We start from the raw sequence: 22,821 nt of genomic DNA, 5'->3' as shown, positions 1-22,821 counted from the left end.
GGTTTGGTTACAGTTTGTTCGTAACTGTTCAAGTGTTCTTTGAAATGAAATTAATCTAATATAAATCAAATCCTGTGACAGTGAGCACTCAGAATTAATAGAAGGCTTTTGAAAAAGGAAAAGTTCAAACCAAGAAAATAAATTGAAAGTTGTTTATGGTCTTGCTTTTGGATGTGTCTTTGCTTTGGTTTGTTGGAAAATGTAAGAAGACTTCTCTGAAATCAATTCTTCATGTTAAATATCTTGAAAAAGTTAAAACCAGTGATGAGAGGATAAGCAAATAATCTTTTTTTTTTTCCAACTTGCATGCAAGTGAAAGTTGCAAGAATAGTTGGATAAAGTCAGTCCAAACATTTGTCTCTGACATTGGCTAATAGTAGGTGACTGGAGAAGTGTGAAAGAACAAGAAAATTACAGTGTGACAGTTTTCCAGAGTCTCACTTGCTTTCATTAATCATGGTTCAAAGGTTTTTTGAGAACCAGAGGTGGTGTATTTGTACAGGTACTTTGTTTTGCTCTCAATGGATGATTAAACAGAAAATTTGCTATGAGAATTTCCTCCAAAAGAATAATTAAAAGCATGTAGTAATAGTGCACGCGTTTGCTAACCTTTCATCATGTATTTTCAGCTTGTGAAAATTGTGATACTTTCCGGTTTAATGAGTGTGGATAAATCTTCACTTTCTCCTATCTGAATATAGGAATATCTTAATGAAGGAACTTAGAACTGTTGCTCTAAAACATCACATAGAAGAAAAAAAGATATTAAAATTATTATTTCTATATTGTGGGGAAAGTAGGTCTAGTTGTATTTGCCGGAAGGTCTTCTGGAGACAAATGGTATTCCCTGAAGTAGCAAACGAGGCTGCTGTATTTGTATTGACAGCAGTTCAAGGCTTGTCAAAGAATATACTTCATTATCAGTTCAGATCAAAGTTGTTCACAAGCCAGCAAGTAGAGCTGTTCAGTCTCAGACTGAATCAGAGGAAGAGTTTAGCTGTTAAATAATTCAAAATTAAAAAGTAGCTATTTTCAAGTCCTTTGTGGGAATACTCTTACCTGTAGGCAAACAGCCATAAACAGGGAAGGAGTAAAGTACATTCAGTAGTGCAAATCAGAATTCTTACTCTGTATCTTTTTAACTTGTACATTTGTATAAAATGGAAGCCCTAGAGACCTCATTATATGAAAATAAGATAATAAAACAAAATACGTTATTTAGAAAAATAAATAAAGAAAAAACCACACCTGTGAGGACTGGGCCTTTTCACACTTCTATCTAATAATAACAACCAAGCAAGGCTTAGGGAGGGTAAACACACTTAATGAAAAAAAAAATTAAAAATTGCTGAATTTTTCTTAGCTAAAGAATTGGAAATTGTGGTCGTAGAGCAACCATGTCTTTTGGATTATTATATTAGCAAAGTTGCTTCCTAAATGCTTTGAATTTAATCAAGGCAGTTACCAAGTTAAAGCTAGTTATATTCTGCTGTAGGAGAAATAGCAAAACTAATTGGCTGGCCGTTTCGAATCTTTCTTGTAAGAAGAAGCAATTGAACATGTTGTGGATGTTTTTCAGAAACATGAGTGCTTTAAGTCTCTGTGCGTGTATAATATTTATGTATGTTGTAAGGACTCTTGCTTTGCTAGCAATCACTAGCGTGCTCCCAGATGAGATTTCAGATAGTGATCTCAACTCTTGTTGTAAGAATTAACTTCTTGAGTGAAGCTGCATATATCCCTGCAACAAGTTTAAATGTAGTGATCTTTAAACGTGTTGTTCTTACAATACCTAGTCTTTGTGTTCTGCTTTGTTCCAATCATAGAAAGGCCTTCTGGAGTCTAAGAGAATAAATAATCATTCTAGCAGTCAACTGTGACTCCCAGAAATAACTTCCTGTGTGCAGACTGGTGTGTATTTCATGTATCAGTCATGAAGATGTAGGCAAACTTAAGTGAAAAGTGATTACCTTATTTTAGCAAAAAGATGCTAAAAAAAACCCAACCCAAACCCACAACATGAAATGTCCTCTTTTACTGCCCCAGCGCCCCAACAGTAGTATTAAAGAATAAACTTCTTTGCATAATGTTGTATATATAACCCTATACATAATCTATATGTATATACATCCCCACTTTGTTCACTCCCCGAATTCTGACAAGGAGAAGCAACTGATGGAGTAGCTTCTACTGTAAATAAATACAATAGAAGGACTTTTTTTTTAGTTCTTTTTAAGGTAATTTTGAAAAGAATGCTTTAAAAAAAATAATAAATCTTTCAGGGTGACATTTCAAAATGAGATCGTAAGAGAAAAATAAAACTGAATTTGAAGTTCTCATTACCAGAGGGTCTTTTTTGGAGTCCTTAGCTGGATGAATCGGTAGGTCTGGTTACAGCTATATGTGCTCTTCATAGTAAGTTTTCTGGAAATATGACCTAAACTTTTATGTTTCATGGTGGTGCGATTATCTGAATCATATATTCATATGTTGCTGCCCACAATGTCTGTCCTTGCTGGGCACGTGCTCACCTCAGCGTCTGACCAGGAGACAGCACTGTGGTGTAGGCAGAGATGTGCTGCTGGTGGGGTGACTTTTGATGGCATCGAACCAAGTTTTGACTGCTGCTCTAGTGCTTTCCTGTCTTCCCACGGTTACAGAGGTTCAAGCTTCTTTTATGCTTCCCATTGATTCAAAGATCACAGATACAAAACCCAATAGCCAATGTGACTATTAAGCCGGTATTCTTTATTCATGGATCCAGACACACAGGGAGATATTTCTTGCCTTTCTGTGCACGCTTTCAGGAGGTCCGATTACATCATTTATACAGTTAACTACTACATATGCATTATCTTTCCAGGAACTAATAAGAATATTATAGTCATTCTCCATTTCTCATCATCTTCTAATTTATAGAAAGGCCACCACCAATTACAATATTAAAGTTTTCTGATAAACTTCCCCTCCCGGGTGTCTCCCAATATCTTTCCAGTGTGCCAACATACTCCCCAGGGGGTTTTCTTCATAATCTCTACACTCTGTGAATTTCCCATTTTACAAATTGACACAGCAAATATACTTTAGGAACCAATTACACTTTACAAATAGTACTTCAAACAAATATTCACCCCCCTTTCAGCAAACACAAGGAATGTTTTAAAACACTTCAAATGTTTTAAAACATTTAGATATACACCAAATAACAATGACTGTTACTCACACCAGCATCCAGTAATTCATGAATCAATGTCAGTTGCCAGTCCAGAATCCAAACCCAGAAGCATCAACACAGTTGACATAAATTTCCAAACCGAACGTATACCTATAGGCACTAGTAACCTGGTATACAGTCCCTGCAGGGGATGTCTCCTGTGGCTTACGGGTACTTTCCAAATGACCAGTCCCAAACCAAACCAAATGCAATTGCTTAAACCAAACCAAACAATACCAAATGGAATTGCTTAAACCAAAGTAAAGAATACCTTTTCTAGCTGGTGGTCCTTGTCTGCTCCCGCAGTGATCCAGGAGGTGAGGAGTCCCTCCAAGAAGCTCTCGGGGATATCCTAGGGAGTTCTTTTTCTCTGCGGGTCGCTGCAGCTGAGCAGAGGGGTCCCAACAGAGTCGCCAAATGATTCAAAGATCGCCGATATAAAACCCAATAGCCAATGTGACTATTAAGCCAATATTCTTTATTCTCAGATGCACAGGGAGATATTTCTTGCCATTCTGTGCACGCTTTCAAGGGGTCCGATTACATCATTTATAAAGTTAACTACTACATATGCATTATCTTTCCAGGAACTAATAAGAATATTATAATCATTCACCCTGAATTCATTTACATAGTCCATCCCTCTCTTGGGCGTGCGCAGTGTCCTCTGGTAGTCTTCTGTGGTGGTCGTTTGATGGAGGCTGGAGTCTTCCTCTTAGATGAACTTTTCACCTTTCCATCCTGACACGTGTTCTCTTGTGTTTTTCTGAGACAGCACGTTCCTATTCCAAGTTAATTAACTCTTGGCTTTGTTATCTTCTTTAGGATCCTTTTACCCTGATTAATGGCTGCCTGTTTTGCCCAATCCACCTGCATCCCAAGGACAAGGCCTTCATTTACGATTTAGCTGGTCCCTGTCTTCTCATTATTTGTGATTAACTAGTTCCTGCTATCACCATCAAGTAGAGCCCTCTCCCACCGTTTAATCTCAGCAGAAGGATCATCTTCCTCCTTAGCCCTTAGGGTATTCCATTCACACATAATGTTTGCACAGGCATTGCGTTTTTAGCGGCTGTTTTTATCCTTGCCGTTTTTCTAAGGTAGACCTGTGGATTCCTCAGCAGTGGATTACTTACTTCTTACCTCACAAGGTGGGGGTAACATTCTGCTGTATCACGTGTTTAGAGGCCTTTGCGTTATAATTGAAAGGAGTATGTCTCCCCCACCCCCTCCTGCTAAAGACTGTTTTGTTCTTCCCAGATCACTTTCCAGAGGAATCCCGATGTTTCAGCAGATACTGTTACTAGAAGAATTGACCATAGTAAATTGTAATCCGTTTTCCCAGGTTTGACTTTCACAGCAAGCCGGAGAAACAGAGGGAAGTATAGTAAAGCATGTTGCTACGATGTTTTCAGCCTGGCAGAATTGCAATTGCTTTTCAGATCTTTGTGGCCTTTTTCCTCCGTAAGTTTTCTTCTGGTGGGACCTTTGACATTTTTATGTTCGTGTAGCTCTGAAATGCCAAGTTATTCTGGCAGAGGTGTTACATGTTTTCAGTTTTTTCTTCTTCTGTGAGTTTTCTAAGTTATGTATGGTTGTGTCTGTAAATTTATAGACAGTGGTTGTGACCAATCAGGTGTTACTGTTTGCTTGAATTTTATGTTCCTGCCCAAAAGAAGATTTGTTTATATTAAATTAGTCTGTCTTTCCTTCAAGAATGACAGATTCACCTCCACAAACATCTACTTAGAGCACAAACAAACTCTTCATGTACGGGAAGATGTCAATGTTGTTTTAGTGTCTATGAAGAAAAAGCAAGGGGAGAATGCATTCCCGAGATTTCTTTTAGCTTCAGAAGGTCTCGCAAGTTTTGTTTCACTGTGTGCCACTGTACCCATCAGACTTCTGCTCTCTGTTGTCAATAGAACATATAGAACATAGAACACAATAGTGTTGAAAAAAGCCTGTTGTCCCTAATCACTATTCAGACATGTCCTGTGCACCAGCAGAACCTTAAGATAGCATCTGCAGATGTCTGTCTTTCCTCCGTTTGTGAAAACTCAGATTTAGATTTCATTTCCCTTTGGCTAAGGTAAACTTGTAAGAACTTCAGGTACTTGTTGATGTTTGCAAAGCTTCTCCTGTGCAGTCAGGGATTTTATATGCTATAGCAGATGAGTGCTAGGTGTCACTTAGAAGCATTGTTTTATGCCACAGCTGACACAGACTGTTTAAAACTTGAAGGGTTTTCTTAATGCAGTGTAGATTCTTCTAAAAGAAGTCTGTTGAATACCTCCGCCTACAAGGCAGAGATCTGCTCAGAGCCTGTGTAGAAAAGACATGCATGGATTCAATTTGCCATATTTTGTGACACAAACTTTGTAGTGTGTTTGCCCCAGTGGTGATTATAATTGCCTTAATCATTGCAAACAGCCGGTACTGGACAAAGAAATCCTTCCCTCTGCCTTTTCTGTCCAGGCTGACAAAGCTGAGATCTCTCTCCTTGGCTCAGAAGTTTGCTTCTGCAGTCAGACAGCTCAAGGGTGTAACTGTGGCAGGAAACAGTTTATGTACTACTGCATTATTCTTTAGGTACCGAGAAGTGTATGTGTGTGACATTTCTCTAGCATATGAAGAGCCATCATGTACCTGTAATGATGAGCAATGCCACTACTTTGGTTTACATTCGCAAAGAATAATGATTCCAGCGTTCCTCTTTATTCAGAGAAATGTTCAATCGGTGAAAGCTGATAGCTCTTCTAAATTTTAATGAATATCTTTCAAGGGCCCTGGGCATACTAGCTGGATGGACTGTATTGCTTCAGGCTACTGAATCATGAATAGGAAGGGTCCTACAAGCTGACTTCTGAGGTTGGGGTCAACCTCTCCATTATAAAAGTCAGTAAGAAGTATCAGTACTAACCAGAGCCAGCTGGTTCTCAGAGCCCTACTTGGGCATTTTTCAGATTTTCTGCTTAAGAAAATTTGGGCACATCTTTTACCAGAGCATTGCTCTGACTGTAAGACATTTCACACAGAAGGGGGCAAAATCCCCGTTCTCGGACTTCTGAATGTTCAGCTTAAGTCAGGTTGATCAGTGGTCCACAGGTTCTTCCATCTCACAATATGCATGCTGGGTGACTGTCCAGATTAGGATTTATCTGTTTAGTTCTGATTGCCAATAGATGTGTTTTTTCATGAGTCCAGGTGCTACAAATTCATTGTTTTATACTTAAATAGTTTGTACATTTTATATTCCTTAGTGTGAAAGTTAATACAGGCAGTGTATTTTAGGGAAAATGAGTTACAGGTAAGTGACCTCTCTCCTTGAACACACAATCATTTTGCCTGAAAACAGGTTCCTATTGCAGTCTCCTTTTCTGTTCTCTCTGACAGTTCTTGAAAAAGTAGATCAAAGTAATAGAATGGAACTGAGAAAAAACTTAGGCCGTGGAGTGGATTTGAGTGTACATTAGATAAGATGGAGTGCATAGTGCTTGTAAGTGATAGGAGCGGGACAGAGAAGCTCTGTGATCTTTCTATGATAAAAACAAAACAGTGGAAGAGTCTTGAGAGAGAAATGCACCATACTTTTTCTGTAGCTTCAGATGACAAGGGGCAAGGTAAGGTAGCCCATTTCCTAGTTTTTTCCTAGGGATAGAACTGGCTTCTGCAAGGACAATGAGGAAGGAGATGCCAATGGAAATGGCAACCTAAGAGGACAAAAATGGGTTTAGGAATGGGTAATGTGATGGAGAGACTCAAAGGACTTGGCTACGCTGAGGTAAATGGCATGACAGGAGGGATGCAGATGTGGGGGTCTAGGTTAGCTCTGTTGAGAGGGCTGGGGAGAGCAGAGGAAGAAAAGTAGCAGAACTATTGAATGCTGTGGGATAGTGATAACAAAATGGGGAGTATCAAGGTGATAGGAAAAAGGACAGGAAATGTCAGAATAAACATGCAGCAGGACCTAGGGTGAATTACAGATAAACGAGAGTGCAAGTTTTCTTTCCAGAGTCGCGATTAGAGTCCTGCACTATCTACTGTTTATGAAGCTGTTTAACTTAGTTAAATGTGGAAGTGATGTACTTTGCAGATAAGAGATGTTATAGTTAAGGTGGTGAAAATGTCATTTACTGTTTTAAGAAGGGGTGTTAAAGAGTCACATAACTTTTACATTCGAGGAAGTTTAACATTCAAACTAGACAAATGTTTGGAAGCTGTGAAGAACTTCAAAGGAATGGAAGAAAAGACTTAAGAGAAAGTTACTGGATTAAAAATGTAGAGAATTGAAAATGCGTATCGAACATGAAAATACATACTGGATTTGCAGTACTCTTTATAAAAAGAGTATGCCTTTGTGTTTGTTTTGTAATCATTGAGCTCTAAACTTAGTCACTACAAAACTAGACTGAAAGTATTTTTAAAGTAAATAATACCTAGTTTCTACCCAGATCCTTCTTTAGGATGTGAGAGTACTTAAATAAGTATTAGAAATGTTAATGAGTGAAACTGGCAAAGGCAATTTCCAGTGCTGATTTTTTAATAAAAATGTGATATAATAAATATACGGTGCCCAAGCTATTCCATTGACTTGTAATACTATAGGTCCATAGGATTCAGGATCTCTAGTTACTGCTTTTCAGAGAGAATTTTGAACTCTGTGTCATTGGTGCTATATGTTATGGTTTGCTAATTAGCCACTTGATGTTTACATGCTGGTTTGAAAAGAGGAGTTTTATTTACATAAGTGATTTCTTCCTCTTGGATACTTTCCATCCAAAGTCTGTACTCTTCCCAGCTGGAAGGCAGACAGGTGATCATAACTACCAGTTTTCTTCCTGCTGATTTCTGGCTGATCCTCCCATCAGGTCCTCCATCTGCTCTACGATACCATTCCCACAACTTGTTTCTGCCAGTTCCTCCTAGATACTGTGTTTTCTTGCTAACTTTGATAGAAATTGTTAAAGCAATTGCATGGCAAGAAACTGTGGAAGCCTTAGGCTGTGGTGTAAGACTCTAGGCACATTTGTTGTATGATTTAGGTAACTTTGGGCCTATCCATAGGTAGAAACTTAAATTTCTGGAAAAGCTAGAGTTCGTAATAGGTTTGGAGACAACAGAACAGTTACTTCTAATAATGGCACTGATGTAATTTTGACGTGGAAGTACATGTAAAGATCTGGTGCTTCAGTTCTCGTGGCATCTCACAGTGTGAACCTCTTGGGTCAAAGATACTTTGCAAGTCTTACCTGGTCTCACTGAGTGGGAGCAGCGATGTCTAAAATTAGCCTTAGAATTGCCTTTTGACTGCTTTGGTTCCCAGTATTTTAAAAAAGTAATAATTAGTACTTTTTACAATAACTTTTACAATAACAATTACAACTTCTTACAACAAGTTTTCATATTTCACCTTTTCCTGGTTGCTCTATTCTAGGCATCCTAGAGGAGGATCGTTTATCCGACCAAACAAGGCAAATTTTGGAGTAGATTTTCTTACTGCAGTAAAGGATCGGTATGGATTGAGTGATGAGAAAGGTGTTCAACCTGGGACAGAGAATACATTAGTATTTGGAAAGAAGACTGTGGAGTTTGTTGGCTTGGATTCCATTGCACAACTGCAAAGGCAAGTGTGATATATGAATATCTTAGGATACACTCTTGGCAATTGATTAGTCAAGTAGTAGTAAAGAAAGGAAGCTGGCTGCCTTGCATGTAATATTGTCATTTCTCTAAGCCAAAGCGTGCTATGGTGGGAGAGACAAGAAATCCTCCTACTTGAGGCATCATAATTTACGTGTTTTATGGATAGGAACTGGGATTTTGTCATGTTTGAGTGCTCGCTATCCTCATTTTGATTTCGCAGTCGGAGGTGATGGTATTTGGGAAGGAATAAGTGAGATAAATTATAATGATATTGGCAATCATTATACACATGTATGGTCCTTGTTAAATAGATACAGTTTAATATTTTCTTTATTGTAGAGTATTATTTAATCTTTGTTTACTCATATCAGTTATTTCATAACTAAGAGAGGGAAGGCAGAAAGTCACTGTACTGCCAGTGAAGAATTCTTACAGTCAGTTCATGTTGTGTTCATTCATCTGGAAGGTTGAGAAAGGAAGTAACTTAACAATCTGCATAGTTTTAATGACCTCCAGCAGTAGAGAGGTTCCAGTTCAGTAGGTGGCAGTCTCCCTCTGAGCTGGTATTCCACAACTGTTCTCCCTTTATCTCCCAGAACATACTAAGCAGTCGAAAATACTCTTTTCTTTTTTTTTGTCTTTTTTTGATAAGTGATACAAAGAATGCCCAAATAACTTAAAACTCTTTGCAAAAAATATTACAAGAAACCTGTTTAACATGGACCCTCTAATTGAATTCCAGATTGCATAGCTGTATTTTGTCTGTTTGATCACTTTTTTTCAGTTGGATGAGGGTTGGTTGGGGGTTTTTTTGGGGGGTGGGCATTGTGGCTTAACCAAACCTATTTTGTAGTAGCCCTGTAAAGGCAAAAAATAGAGGTGTGTCTGTTTTCAAGTAAAAAGGACACTGCAATGTAGCAGTCAGCACCTTGCTGCTTCTAAAGGAGATGATATGTTATGAAAAGGATATTGTTTGGTTGTGACAACCAGGTATTGATATAACGCACCTATTTCTGATTGAAGATTACTTAACAGAATGTTCTTTCTCATTTAGCCAACTGAACCAACTGGTAGATATCTCAGTGCGTGAGTGTGCAGTGAGCCATGCTGGACAGAAAGAGGAAATCAGCAGAACGTGTGCTAGTATCCTTTTTTGCTATATCACGTGATGCCACAAATAAAGTGCATATTTTAGCATTCCAAGTGTTTACTTCAATGAATGATATTTGTATCCTTTTATTAAAAAATGTTTAGAAGTGCAGTTTGTATTTAGGAGCTTAATGCGATGTTTACAGAGTTGTAAAGTAGATGCCTGCAATTTTTGAGGGAGAATGCAAATTGTGGACAAAAATGTTGTTATGGGTTGCTACTGTGACTGCAATTTCAGGAGGCTCCAGCAATGGGGTTTGTTAAAACTTAGAACAGACAACCCCATAAAAATACAACTGGTATGTTCTGTGGGTACCAGAGAATAATAGATAATAAATACTCTGTTCAATATACTGCATGTTATAGCAGTGTTACAGAAATACAAAGCAGGTATTATTTGTTCATTTATAAGGACTGATAAGAGTTCCTGTCAATACAAAAATTAATCCATTTTAGGATTTTTAAAGTTAAGCTCTTCTATAAAACTATAAGCCATTTCCATACCAATAAAAAAAAATTGCTGTAACTGAGCAGTAGCATCTTGTAGTGCAAACAAATGTAGTCGAATTCTGAATATTCGATTCAAAACCAAACCCTAATTCTAATCTCTGAAAAAGGAAGCTCAGGTTTGAGATAAGTTTCTTATTCTTAATGTGAAATTTCAGATATCAGGCATATAAATCTGTCCAAAAATCTGTTATCATCTTGGGAGACAGTAACAGCTATTGCTTCTCAAGTTCAAAATCTGGAAACACTTAATATCAGGTATAAATATTCATATTTGGGTTTCTGTTCCTTTGGGGTAGGGATTAAAAAAAAAGTCTTTTAGATAAGAGGTCAGCTTTCTAAAGGTGACTGGATGCTTCAATGCTCATTTTAATAAGAACTCAGTTTTTAGATATCTTTTTTTCAAATCTTGTCCTTAAACAACTAATATGTGTGCTGTATTTTTCTGATATCCTTTCCAAGGAAGGACTAGAACCCTAGGAGTGTTTAGCATCTAAATTCTGGAGAAGTGCTTGGGACAGATGAACGTTGACTGGAGTTTTGTAAAATTACAAAGTTGTTTGGAAAAAAATATACAGATTTCAGCCATTAAACATTTACAGGAATTTAGGCATTCATCAGTGCATTCTACATAAGAGTTGTCATTTTTATGCAAATTGGCATGTTGGCTAGGGAGACGATTAAAATATGTTAAGGATTTTTGCAGAGTGCTATAGACTCTGAAGGTAAAAAAAAATTTACTCTTGAGTACTTCTACAGGAACAAGGAAACAGAGAGTATAGAAACAGGACTACAGCATCCTAAGATGCCTTTATAACCTTCTGTGACATTTAAGACAATTAATTATCTTGATTTTAAAGCTTAGTTTGCCTCAAGACAAACTGACTTAACACATTGCATGTGTGCAGTGAGAATGGTTTGTAGCAAGGAGACCAGCTTCACAGCAGACATAGCCAAATTTGCTGTGAGCGTGTGCAGCACCATACTTGTGCGTAGGGTCTGCGTGGCACTGGTAGGGTGTTGAGGCTCCACGGGCAGATGGGCCCCCAGAAGCAGCCAAGACCTTGAGATGGCACTGCTGCGTGAGTTTGCAGCCTGCCTGTGAAAGCACTCTAACAGGTCCTTATCACTTAGAAGTCTCACTTTGCGTTTTTTAGTTAGGTTTAGCAGTAGCTATTTGTTTGCCTTCTGAGTTTGCAGGGCTTGGGGAGCGGGGTGGAGGATGGGTGTGTTGTTCTTGTTGAGATATATTATGGCTGCCCAGGCAAGTCTTTGTTTAGGAGCCTGCTTCTGTTTAAGACTGATGCTTTACCAACAGTGTCTTGACACCAAATTAAAATATGATGCTGGTGAGAGCTCTGGATCATGGTGACAGATCTAGGGGAATATCTCTTGTATAGTGATGATGTTGGAAAAGGAGGGAGGATATTGTTAAATAAAGCTGCAATTTCATGAAAACAAGAAATAATTCGCAAAATACATTCAAAACAAAGAACATTTCTAGTACATACCTGTACAGTGTATCTGGCACATGCCAGAATAGTTTTCTGGTGTCAGCTAATACAGTGGATTCAAGTTCATAGATATGTAACAGCCTAATTTTGAGAAGTTAATGTTATAGCTGCAGCTTCAGGAAGTTTGGTTTATTGTCAAGGTTAACCTCTGATTCTTCAAGCAGAGTTGTTCAGCTCTTTAGGTGGTTGTGCTAGTCACTGAAGACAGTAGCAGGGCAATAGGACTGAAGTCAGAAACCCAAAATAGGACATTTTTTTAGAGTCTTGGAGATCCATGCTGAGGTTAGCATCTTCCAAAGCCTTCATTGTACAGTACACACAATGTAGCTAAAACAATTGAAAGTGATGTAAGCTAAATTGAAATAAATAGCAATTTAATTGAATAAAAAAGTGACCTCAGGTTTTGTATTTGTTCTTATAGTTAATGTGACAGAAATGTATTTTTTTAAATAGTTGTAGGTGTTCCATCTTCTTCGGTATTTAGTACTGAGCAGCTGTTCACAACCTGGGAGCTATTTGTAAATCTAACTTTGCCTAGAGCATATGTTGTCGTGATTTATTATTAGCATGCATGAGAATACAGAGAGTTTATTTTAATTCATTTAGAATAATTTTCCCAGTTTTTCATTGTTGAGAAGTGCAATCTGTACTGAAGGGTTTTCAGAAGTTATTTGTGATAAAATTGGAAAGGAAAATAGGATTGATGCTGGAATCTGACACTTATGACTACAATCTGAAATAGTCTGAGTTTGGTTTTCATTGTTTTGACCTTCTGCTTACTTTAAAAAGACAGACCTTAGCAGGTAAGTGTTACTGAATGTTTTTGTACAAGGAATTTTGCAAGAACAATAAAAATTATTAGCCATCTACCAGCTCTCTTAAGAGCTTATTTAAATGGGGAATTTTAACCCATAAGTAAGTAAATATAACTACACTGAGAGATTTTTCATATCATATGCATGTAGATCAGACCTTAAGAAAGAAACTTTTGTTTAGAGTGAGTAATGAAAACTAATTTGAAGACTGCAGTTCTGAGAATATAACGATTTTATAGTGATATTTTGCTACTGAGAGTGGATTTTACACCCTTTTGTTTTAATGGGGGCTGGAGAGTCATGTAGGCTTTTTATTTTCAAGCAACACTATGGAGTGTAAGCCCCAAATCTGACTTCCTTTCATTTAATATTAATGAAAATCATTCTTTTAATATTCAAATTATAGGGGACAAAAAGGAGGGAAGGAGGCCACACGTTAATAAATACGCATTTGTGAGGTGGGAAAGTAAATAAGGAAAGAGTACATCTGAATATAACTAGAAGGATATTTTATCATATTTTAAAATATGTGTCACCTTGGCAGTGACTTTTAAATTTTTTTTGTGTAAATGGTTTTTGTCTTTAATACATAATTCTGAATTAGTGACTTAAATGCAATTATTCATTATGGTAATAATTATTCTTTTTACATAGTGAAAACAAAATGAAATTTCCATCTACATCAACTGCTGTGTTCAGTATATTTTCAAAATTGAGGATTCTGGCACTTAATCAAACTGAGATAACATGGACAGAGGTAAAAGCTTTCCTGTTTTTGTTTTTATTTATATTGCTAGGATTTCAAGGCAAGGAAAGAACAATAAACATTATGCATTATATTATTCTACTGAAATGCAGTCATCCTTAGAAGATGTGCTGGAGTATAACTGTGTTAGTTACATAGTTCCTACATAATATAGGAAGTTCTGTTGGCACAGGAGTCTTAATAAGAAACATTTAACTGCATCTGCATTTGTGAATTACCATGTCCAGACAAAAGAGTTGGAGTGTAATGTAACTGTATGTCTCAAAGGTCTCCCTGAATGAAAACTTTCTGTTTCCTTGTAGTTATTAAAGGTTTATCTGTATTTTTATGCAAATGGAAACAACATATCTCATTATGTCACATACTTGTTTTGGCAACATTCTGCATCAGCAGGAGATTGGCTTAGTGTCTTTGCACATACTGAAATTCTTGAAATACATGATGCCTGGTTATAGGCAATACAGGTACAGCACAGAATAACAAAGCTCTGACTCCTGCCAGGGACTGAATCATGCAGGTATTTAAATGACTCTCCCCTAATATGATGTCTTATTAAGAATGAAGTGGTGTTGTCCAGTGTGTTAGCAGTGGGCCTCTTTTAAGAGATGGGGCTTTTGAAGTGCACCTCAGACCTGCCACTTATAATTACTTACAATGACTTGTAAATTCCAGCCCATTATCTGGATTTTTCAGGGGCAGATTTTGTATTTTCGGCATTGTGAAATTACCTGAAATTTGCTACTAGCCACTATCCAGTATTAGAGCACTTACCAGAAGTGGGGTTTGAGTTAAGTAGAAAGAAACTTCTTCATTCTCTTGCAACAGAGCTAGAGGAGGGGCATTGCTGTATTTTTAATCAGTGTCCATTCACTCTGCTCTTCATCCATCAGTGGGGTTTGTGCCAGGACAGTTGATAATCCTGCTATACCAGCAGCAATATGAATGGTGAAGCGAGTGGAAGAATTAAACGGCTACAAACTCGTTAAACATTGTCTAGTGCTCATTAGAGTAAATCGTGCATTGTGGTGTTTAAAATGCTGGCAGCTGCCAGCAGCTCTCCTCCATACCATGGTGGCCAAAAGGCTGGTTGGAGCCGTTGCTTCAGGCAGGTTAGAGTCCTCCAGGAGTAACTAAGTTTCAGAGAGAAACCCCAGGTTAGTCAGAGCAGTTTAAAACTACATAGCTTTTGCATTTGTTTTTGAAACTGCTCTAGCTGATGACACATCATAGGCGGTGAGGACTTCTTTGGTTCAGAAATCTTTTTTATAAAATTGAAATTTATTTGATTCATTCTCTCAGAAGTGGGGAGTTATAAGCCTGTGTCAAAAATTGGTGTTCTGGGCAGCCAAACAAAAGGCAAAAAATAAAGGGACATTAAATAAAAAGAACCTGACATTAATACTCTGAACAAACCACTTGAAAATGTTACTTAAGCTGTATGAGGAGTTGCTTTGAAAAGTCAACTTTTTGATAAAAGATAACAAATATGATCCAGACAAAAGAGAAAAAATTATTGTTGATGGGGATATAAGCAAGACTGAAAGTCCTAGAAATGTTTTAATTAAAATTAAAACAATGTAATGGTGAACAGCATTTCAAAATAACTTATTGACGTATGTAAGAATATGTGGCATGGGGATTCCATTGAAAAAGAAGAGACTTGTGGGGTTTTGTTAATTTGTTCCTCTATTTTTCACAGTAGAGGGACATGCTTAACTGTTATGCGATCATGCATAACTCTACATTTACATGCCTTGAGCCTCAGTTTTCCAAAAAGTTCTTTTATTAGTATATTATATGCATATATCTAAATATATATGGATTTCTATTAGTATATCAGTAAAAGAGCTTATTACTGGATAATTGTCAGTTGTTCAAAACGTAACATATAACCTTCAAGGGAGAAAGATGTCTTGTAAAATATCTTACAGTTAGAAACTGTTGACTTAGAAATGTAATTAATGCATTTGAGAATAATGAATTCATATTTACGGCTTCAGAACAATTTTTTCTTCTTCAGCATTTAGATCATAATGATATATTTGTCATTCTGTTTTCAAATGAAGATCTTACATTTATAAAATAACCTATTGTTGTACAGGGTAAAAGAAAAATGTGCGTTAGAGCAGAGGTGCAGCATCACGTAGTTGGGAAAAATTTTAGGCAAAGGGCAAGCATATGATCAGAGCTTCTTAAAAAGTAATCCGGAATTCTGGGGTTTCCTGTGCTGGAGAATATACGTCTGTTTTTCAATTAATCTTCATGGATATTTTGTTTCATGATTTATCTAACTGTGTGAAGAGCCCATTTGAAAATTTTTATATCTGTCTTTTAACATCAGACTAATTATGTGCCCTATGAAAAAATACCCTTTCTGGTGTTTGATCTTGCTGCCTGATAATTTAATTCCCAATATTTTATAGGCAAGTAACCAAGAACAGCTGTTCTGTTTCATACCTTTGATGATTCTTGTTAAGCTGCTTTGTGCCTTTCCCATTTATATTATTTGCTTCCTGGGATAAAAAGACTAAAAATGTAGGAACATCGTGGACTTACTTGGTAACAATTGTTTCTTGTTGTCTTTATTTCTTTTGCACTTGATCTTGGATTTTCAGTTTTCTTTTGTGATCAGGAGTGGCTACTCCACTGGCTATTTGTCCCAACCTCCCTACCAGCTATCTTCAACAAGCTTCCCATCTTCCCTGAGTGTTAATTCGATGTCATGTCTGTGAACTTGTGTTTCTGTATGGAAGCTGTTTTAAGCAATAGCTGAAAATTTGCAGTTTGAGTTTCTTAGAATCATGCTGTGCCTGTCATTTGGTTTTGGCAGTTTTCTAGTCATTTGGTCAGTCTGTTGAAAAGTGTTAAGATAGTTTGGTTTTGTGCAGTTTTTCTATTCCATCCGTCACAGTGCAGGGCTTTTGTGGGGAAATCCCCCAAAGGTTTTCAGTAGAACAGCATGCATCTAATCTCTCTTGGCTCTGCAGGCTTCTTCTCGTGCTTCCTCATCACTAATAGATAAACTATTTTGGTCTGTTTTGTTGGCGTAGAGTAACACTATACAAATTAAAGACATAAAGTATTGGTGCTTCCTGCTCCTGCTCTGGAGCAGGGAAACTTGTTGTATCTGAGCTTATAAGTTTACATGTGTTGCAGATATGGCAGCAGAATGATGCTTCATTTTTAGGGATGTGAAGCAGTTGAGCCCCAAATCATATGCCACCACTTGAAGAAATCTCAGTATTAATATTTTGTATCATTATATATCATATACAGTTATATACATCCAGCTGTGTAACTTCATACAGCTGTAACAGAAAGAATGAAAAATAGTTGATGAAAGGAGGCTTTTTGGTGTCTAGGATAGTGGACGTTTATAAGAAGCTCACTTAGCTGTATACATAACAAATTGAATTTGTCCAGATCTCTGAACGTCACTGCTTTGTAACCTCCTGGAAAAACAAGCTTTAGGTGATTGTGGCATGCATGTGTATGTCTGTGTTCTTGCACCTCAAACTTTGAATCTGCTAGCCAATTTCAAATACATTTTCAAGAGAGGTGGGGGCTTAAAAATAGTTTATTGCCTACAAGTTCCAGGAAAACTGTGTCCTGGTTTGTCCTGGAGCCAGCCCAGCTCTAATCCTTGACAGACTGGAATATAGATGGAGGAAAGAGCCCCTCTAAGTTTCCTAACCAAGGAGGGAGGAGGAGGTTGAGCTCACAATGTGACTCTGGAGAATGTACACAAGAAAAAGCTCAGCAAAATAATAATTCACGACTGACAGGCAGAAATCTGTAGAAAACCAGGTAGTTCCAGTGCTTGTGGACATTTGCTAAAATTTTCGACACTGTCACAATTGCATGCAAAACTGGGTTTTATGCCAACATTTCCATTGCTTCATAGTAAGTGGGTTTTTTTAAAACTTGTGTTATCTGCTGCAGATGTTTGGAAAAGATGAATCTTTTAATAAAGTAAAATAATAATTTTGATGTAATATCAGGGCATAAGATTTAGAACAAATGCTTATTTGTTCAATTTGCAGCCTTTTTGAACTGGTTTGGTTTTTTTAGAGCTCTTGAAATCTTCAGGATATATGCCTACTTAATGGAATCCTTGGTTTTTAGTGGTTTCATGTTCTGGCACATGTCCATGACAGAGAAGCCTTCAAGCTCTGATAAATTAAGACATTTAAAATGTCTGTCAGACCTGATGAGACGTGCAGAAGTTCCAGAACTGTTAGCAGTTGAGTATATACTGCCATTTCCTCACCTCATCGTAGGAAAAATCTGATCACTCCAACCCTATTGAATAAAAGAAGCTCAGTCTCCAGGTCACGCAATCTGAGGTAGGGCAGCTACTAGCTCAAGCGTGGAACTGTAAGTCCTGTGACTGTGCAGAATCCCTTTGGTGTCACCTGTGGTGGCAGAGCCGGCAAAGAGCCAGCTGAAAGAAAAGGAGGGCTAGGCAGTAAGACTTGTTTCTCTGTTGTTGGGAGCTGTGGCTTGTTCTGAACGTGTTCTGAGAAAATCTGCATAAAGTATAATTTCTAGAATAATTTTTCCCAACTTTTGTTATATTAAATGAAGTTTTGCTCTTAGGTTCTTCTTTGTGCTCCAGGATGGCCAGCACTTGAAGAATTGTACCTTACTTCTAATAATATTACGGTTTTGGAAAGGTAAGATGAGTAACTTAAGTCAGTCATCACCAGATTGATGTAAAATAAAAAGTCACACTCCTGTAATGTTTACATCACAATGACGTAATTGTAAAATAAATGATGCAGACTTCAGGTGACGTACTTCAAAATGTCTATACAATTATTTGCATGCAGTTGTACACTAGAAAGCTAGTGTTCTCACTGACAAGTAACTGTAAATGTTCTGTGTTTGTGTTTGGTTTCTCCCATGCGGCAGGCCTGACAATGTCCTGCAGACCCTGAAGTTGTTAGACCTTTCAGACAACCAGTTACTAGATGGAAATCAGCTGCATCTAATAGCACATCTCCCCAGGTAGCTGTTCAACAAATTTGCTGGAAATACTTTGTCCTGGATATTAATCTCCATACTCTTCGTTGGCTGAAATACGATAGTGTTGATGTTGCATGGAAGATTTATGGAATCTTGAAATACAGGCATTTTGTCCTCTTGAGAGTAACTGAATTATTTAACTGAGCTATTTTAATATTTTTTTGGTTTTGTATAGTAACACATTCTTAAGCTGCATGTTACTAGGTTTTCATTATATACTTATGAAAAAAAGTCATTTGTCACGTTACAAAGATCAGTCTTTATTAGCATGCACAGGATTTTATCCAAGATGACAGGACTGCAGAGTTTGTGTGGAATGGCAAAGCAAAGGAGCTATGGAAGTTGTTTCTTAGGAACAGTTTTCTGACCGTGGCAGTGTAATGCAGGTTCAGCACAGCCATCTCGGGGCCATTTGAACCTGCATTGGGCAGTTTGTTGGGAGGTGTCACTCCTGAGGCTAAAAATTGTTGATGGACGCTGGCCATGAGCGTTTAACACTCGTGGTGATATGGAACCTCTCCTTTGTAAAGAATGCAAAACAAAGAGGGGTAGGAGGGAGGTAAAAAAGTATGGTGATTATTCTTCCCCTTCTCTGTTTTCTGCTTTTGCTTATTCCCTGTGGGGAAGGTGACTGTTGATACTCCACTGGTAGAAGCGTGTGGCACATCCTCTGCCCAGGCACTCTGTTTTGGAAGTTTCAGTGCCTTGCTTTGAGGTTACCATCCGGGGAAAGTAGGTGTGTTCCTTCAGCACTTCAGTTACAGTGACTGGAAAATTGTGGGACTAATACAATAGTTTTACTAATCAGCAGAGTTACTGTCTTGCACTGTACACCAAAATAGCAGCCGTTATTTTAAACAGCCACAAAAAAATCATCTGGAAATCACACCATTTAAATCCCAAAACCTCTTTGAAAGTTGAAATTATTGCACTTTCTGAAAAATTTATTCCCTGAACACTGCTGAAGTCTGGGTACTGTCTGTGAAACTGCTGTTCATTTGTCATCATGTCAAAAGTTTATTAGATCTTAGTTTTAAAAAAAAATTGAGCTAGTATTTGTTTACAAAAAGCTTCCTGTGCCATGTACAGTAATCATTGCATGTATTGAATTTCAGATTAGAACAGCTAATACTTACAAACACTGGAATATCTTCTATACACTTTCCTGATGTTGGATTTGGTATGTAAAAGGAGTAATTTATTTATAACTTTATAATTCTGTTTATTTAAAAGTTGCACTATCATCTTGTAAATTTACTTTTTTCTAGGATGCAAGACTAAAATGTTTCCTTCACTAAAATTCCTTGCCATAAAAGACAATAAAATTTCACAGGTAGGTTAGATTGTGACAGCTTCACGTTTTGTAAATACGGTATCTTTGTTTAAGAGTAACGTGCGGTTTGCTTTTTAAAAATGTCTGTGATTGTAAGACCCTGAGGTAACTATTGAACACTTCGATCAACACAGGGCATAATTTAAATATTTTAAAACATATTTTTTATTTTAAAACCTATTTTTCTTAATGTCTCAGTTAAATATGTTTATGGTAGCTATTTATATCCCTTTGCTACCTCATAGTTCCTCTCGCAGAATTCTAATGATCTAAAATGCTGAGTAGTTCCTTGTTTGTTTTGTTTTTTCACTACTTTACTTAACTAAATGCTGTGCAGTTGTTCCCTAGCTAAGTGAACACGACTAAAGTACTTGGTTCTGATGACCAAAAGAATAATTATTTCAGTCATGGCCATTCTACAGGAGAAGTCAGTGTTACTGTGGATTGTTCTGAAATTAAGTATGTTTTATGTTTCCTCAAAAGAGTGCTCCCTTCTGTTTCAGTGGTCATCTATCAACGAGCTTGATAAGCTGCCAAGTTTGCGGTCACTGCAGTGTCACAACAACCCTTTCATGGACACTGAGAAGAACCCAGAGACCCTGAGACAGCTAATTATTGCCAAAATAAGTCAATTGGAGGTTTTAAACAAGTCCGAGGTACGTGGTATTTCAACAAATTCCATGAGTTCGGGGAAAAAGGTGAAATCATTGCCCGAGGAATTGTTTTCAGTTTCTTTTAAGATTACTGTTCGCTTGGGGGCAGGAAAAGTGCCAACTCTTCCATCACCTAGTCAGTGGGGCACTAGGTATGGCCACAAAATCCAGCCCTGTTTGTGAACGCTGCTCACTCAGTAAGGACTAGGACAGGATGGAGGAATGGTGGTTTTTTCCAAGTGCACGTGTTGTGTGGAAGTTGCAGGACTGTTAACAAAAACATACTCTGGCCAAACAAAAATAAAAAGCAGCATAGCTGAATCTGTTTCAGTGACAGTAATACAAACATTTGCCTTCTGTAATAGGAAAATAGCATTATCTAAAGCAAATCAAACTTTCAGCAAACGCTTATAAAAGAGAACAGAAGCAGCATCGGTGCCATTGCTACCAAAACAATCCTTGCATCATCATATACTGTAACATCTTTGTTTAGATATGCATTTATGGATCAGTCAGTACATGGAGGTAGGGATTGCATGATTCTTAATAGTTTTAGAATGTACTGAATATATGGATCATTCAGTATTTGGAGACAGGGTTTGTAAGATTCTTAGGAGTTCTGTATGCTTTAATGCTTCTAAGAGCAAGGTGTCAGTGTCATTAATCAGATTTTCTTCTCTGGAAATGTGTATAATTATGTGTTATGTGCTGCCCCTGTGTCAGTATAGATCCTTCCTGCTGTAAGAAAAGGAGCAGAGCTTGATTACCGCAAAATATTTGGAAATGAGTGGTTGGCGGCAGGTGGGAATTGTGACCCAGAGAAAAACCACCCAAGCGAACAGTTTCTTGCTGATCATCCCAGATACCCATCACTTTGTCTTAGTAAGTATAAGTACAGTAAAATTACCATATCCTCACTTCAGTCTCTTGCGTTTCCCTTCCCCTTGATGCTTTTGCTTCTGCTGCCTTAGGAAAGCCCAACTGTTGGCAGGGCAAATGGCTTTTGCCTCTGTGGGGCAGCTGCATAGTCCCACAGGCTTCCAGGCACCCCTGCCTCAGGAACTTGGGCTTACTGCACCACGGATGACACCTTTGAGCGTCTGCCCTGTAACTCTACTGGTGAGCAGGCAGCGACTGTCTCCACCCGGGGCTTTTTAAAGTGGGAATGCTCAGCATCACCTGAGGCACAGGTCTGCCACCTGCTCCATGCCATCCCGCATTCCTGTACGCCCTCCTCAATGCTTTAGCAGTTGGTCAAGGCTCGTGGCTGCAGCGTGTCATGTTGAGTTTTAGACTTTGAAGGATTCACATCATGCGCTTTCCTTCACACAGAATATGGTGCACCTGAAGAAGGAGAACTGAAGGGACGACAGCCTTTGACTCTGAAAAATCAGCTTCTGAGTAAGAGGACAGAAATGATAGCAATTGATCCTTTTGCATTTAAAATATTTTACAAGTTTATCGTTTCCTGCATGTATATGGAGAACAAAAGGTTCAAAAGTCTTTGTGAAGTCACAGAGTTCCAGCTTGTAATTCGGCTTGTCTGAACTGTGTGTGTGTCAATGAGTTTGGCTAGATGATAACTGCTGCTGTGTACTCCAGCTTATTTTATTGTCAACCCAAGTTGAATGATTTTCTTAATAGAGAATAATCAGTATTCCCCCTCTGACAGCGTGAATGGCTTCTCTACAGAAGACACACATTCGAGATTTTAGCCTCAGTGGCTGCACTGGTTTTTGATAAAATATTTTATAGTTTCTTAATCTTAGGACAGCCAAAAAAAAATACAGGTAGCTTTGGTATTTCGGGCTGTCTATATATTCAAACAAGGCAACTAATTCATTTAGCTTTATTTCCCAGTTGATAGAAGAACCAACTGTTTTATCACTCCATGGGAAAATGGTATTTTAAGGCATTACGTTCTAATGCATTTAGGTGGAAGACTAAACAGAACAAGGCATCTAGCTGGTTAGACATATGAACACCTTTTTCTAAGGATGTCTTTTAATCTCTGTAGAAGAATTAGGCTAACACTTCCTTAAAAGCTGCTTGTAGGGTGCTATTAAGATACTGTGGGTCAAAAACTGTCTTTAAACTAAATAAGCAGTTTTCACTCTTCTGCAGGTTGTTTTAAAAATAATTACTTTCTAGTTAGCTTTTTAGGTAAATACTCCATTTGACACAAAAAAAAAAAAA

General features: G+C 37.7%; 1 protein-coding gene across 1 annotated transcript in view; it reads left to right on the top strand.

The window, feature by feature from the left end:
* TBCE (tubulin folding cofactor E) overlaps nt 1-22,026 on the top strand; it is a gene marked incomplete at its 3' end in the record, with an annotated part of 25,327 nt that extends 3,301 nt beyond the window's left edge. The window contains exons 3-13 of the mRNA XM_010131603.1: nt 8,652-8,840; nt 9,915-10,003; nt 10,675-10,774; nt 13,500-13,602; nt 18,211-18,287; nt 18,526-18,621; nt 19,755-19,819; nt 19,908-19,972; nt 20,476-20,628; nt 21,354-21,507; nt 21,958-22,026. Coding sequence (XP_010129905.1) covers nt 8,652-8,840; nt 9,915-10,003; nt 10,675-10,774; nt 13,500-13,602; nt 18,211-18,287; nt 18,526-18,621; nt 19,755-19,819; nt 19,908-19,972; nt 20,476-20,628; nt 21,354-21,507; nt 21,958-22,026 — 1,160 coding nt within the window. The remainder of the gene's footprint in view (nt 1-8,651; nt 8,841-9,914; nt 10,004-10,674; nt 10,775-13,499; nt 13,603-18,210; nt 18,288-18,525; nt 18,622-19,754; nt 19,820-19,907; nt 19,973-20,475; nt 20,629-21,353; nt 21,508-21,957) is intronic.
* Between the last annotated feature and the right edge of the window lie 795 nt (nt 22,027-22,821).

This window comes from Buceros rhinoceros, unplaced genomic scaffold, assembly GCF_000710305.1.
Source record: "Buceros rhinoceros silvestris isolate BGI_N320 unplaced genomic scaffold, ASM71030v1 scaffold20552, whole genome shotgun sequence".
Lineage (NCBI taxonomy): Eukaryota > Metazoa > Chordata > Aves > Bucerotiformes > Bucerotidae > Buceros > Buceros rhinoceros.
The sequence above is the reverse complement of the archived record's forward strand: the minus strand, read 5'-3'. Positions and strand labels throughout refer to the sequence as shown.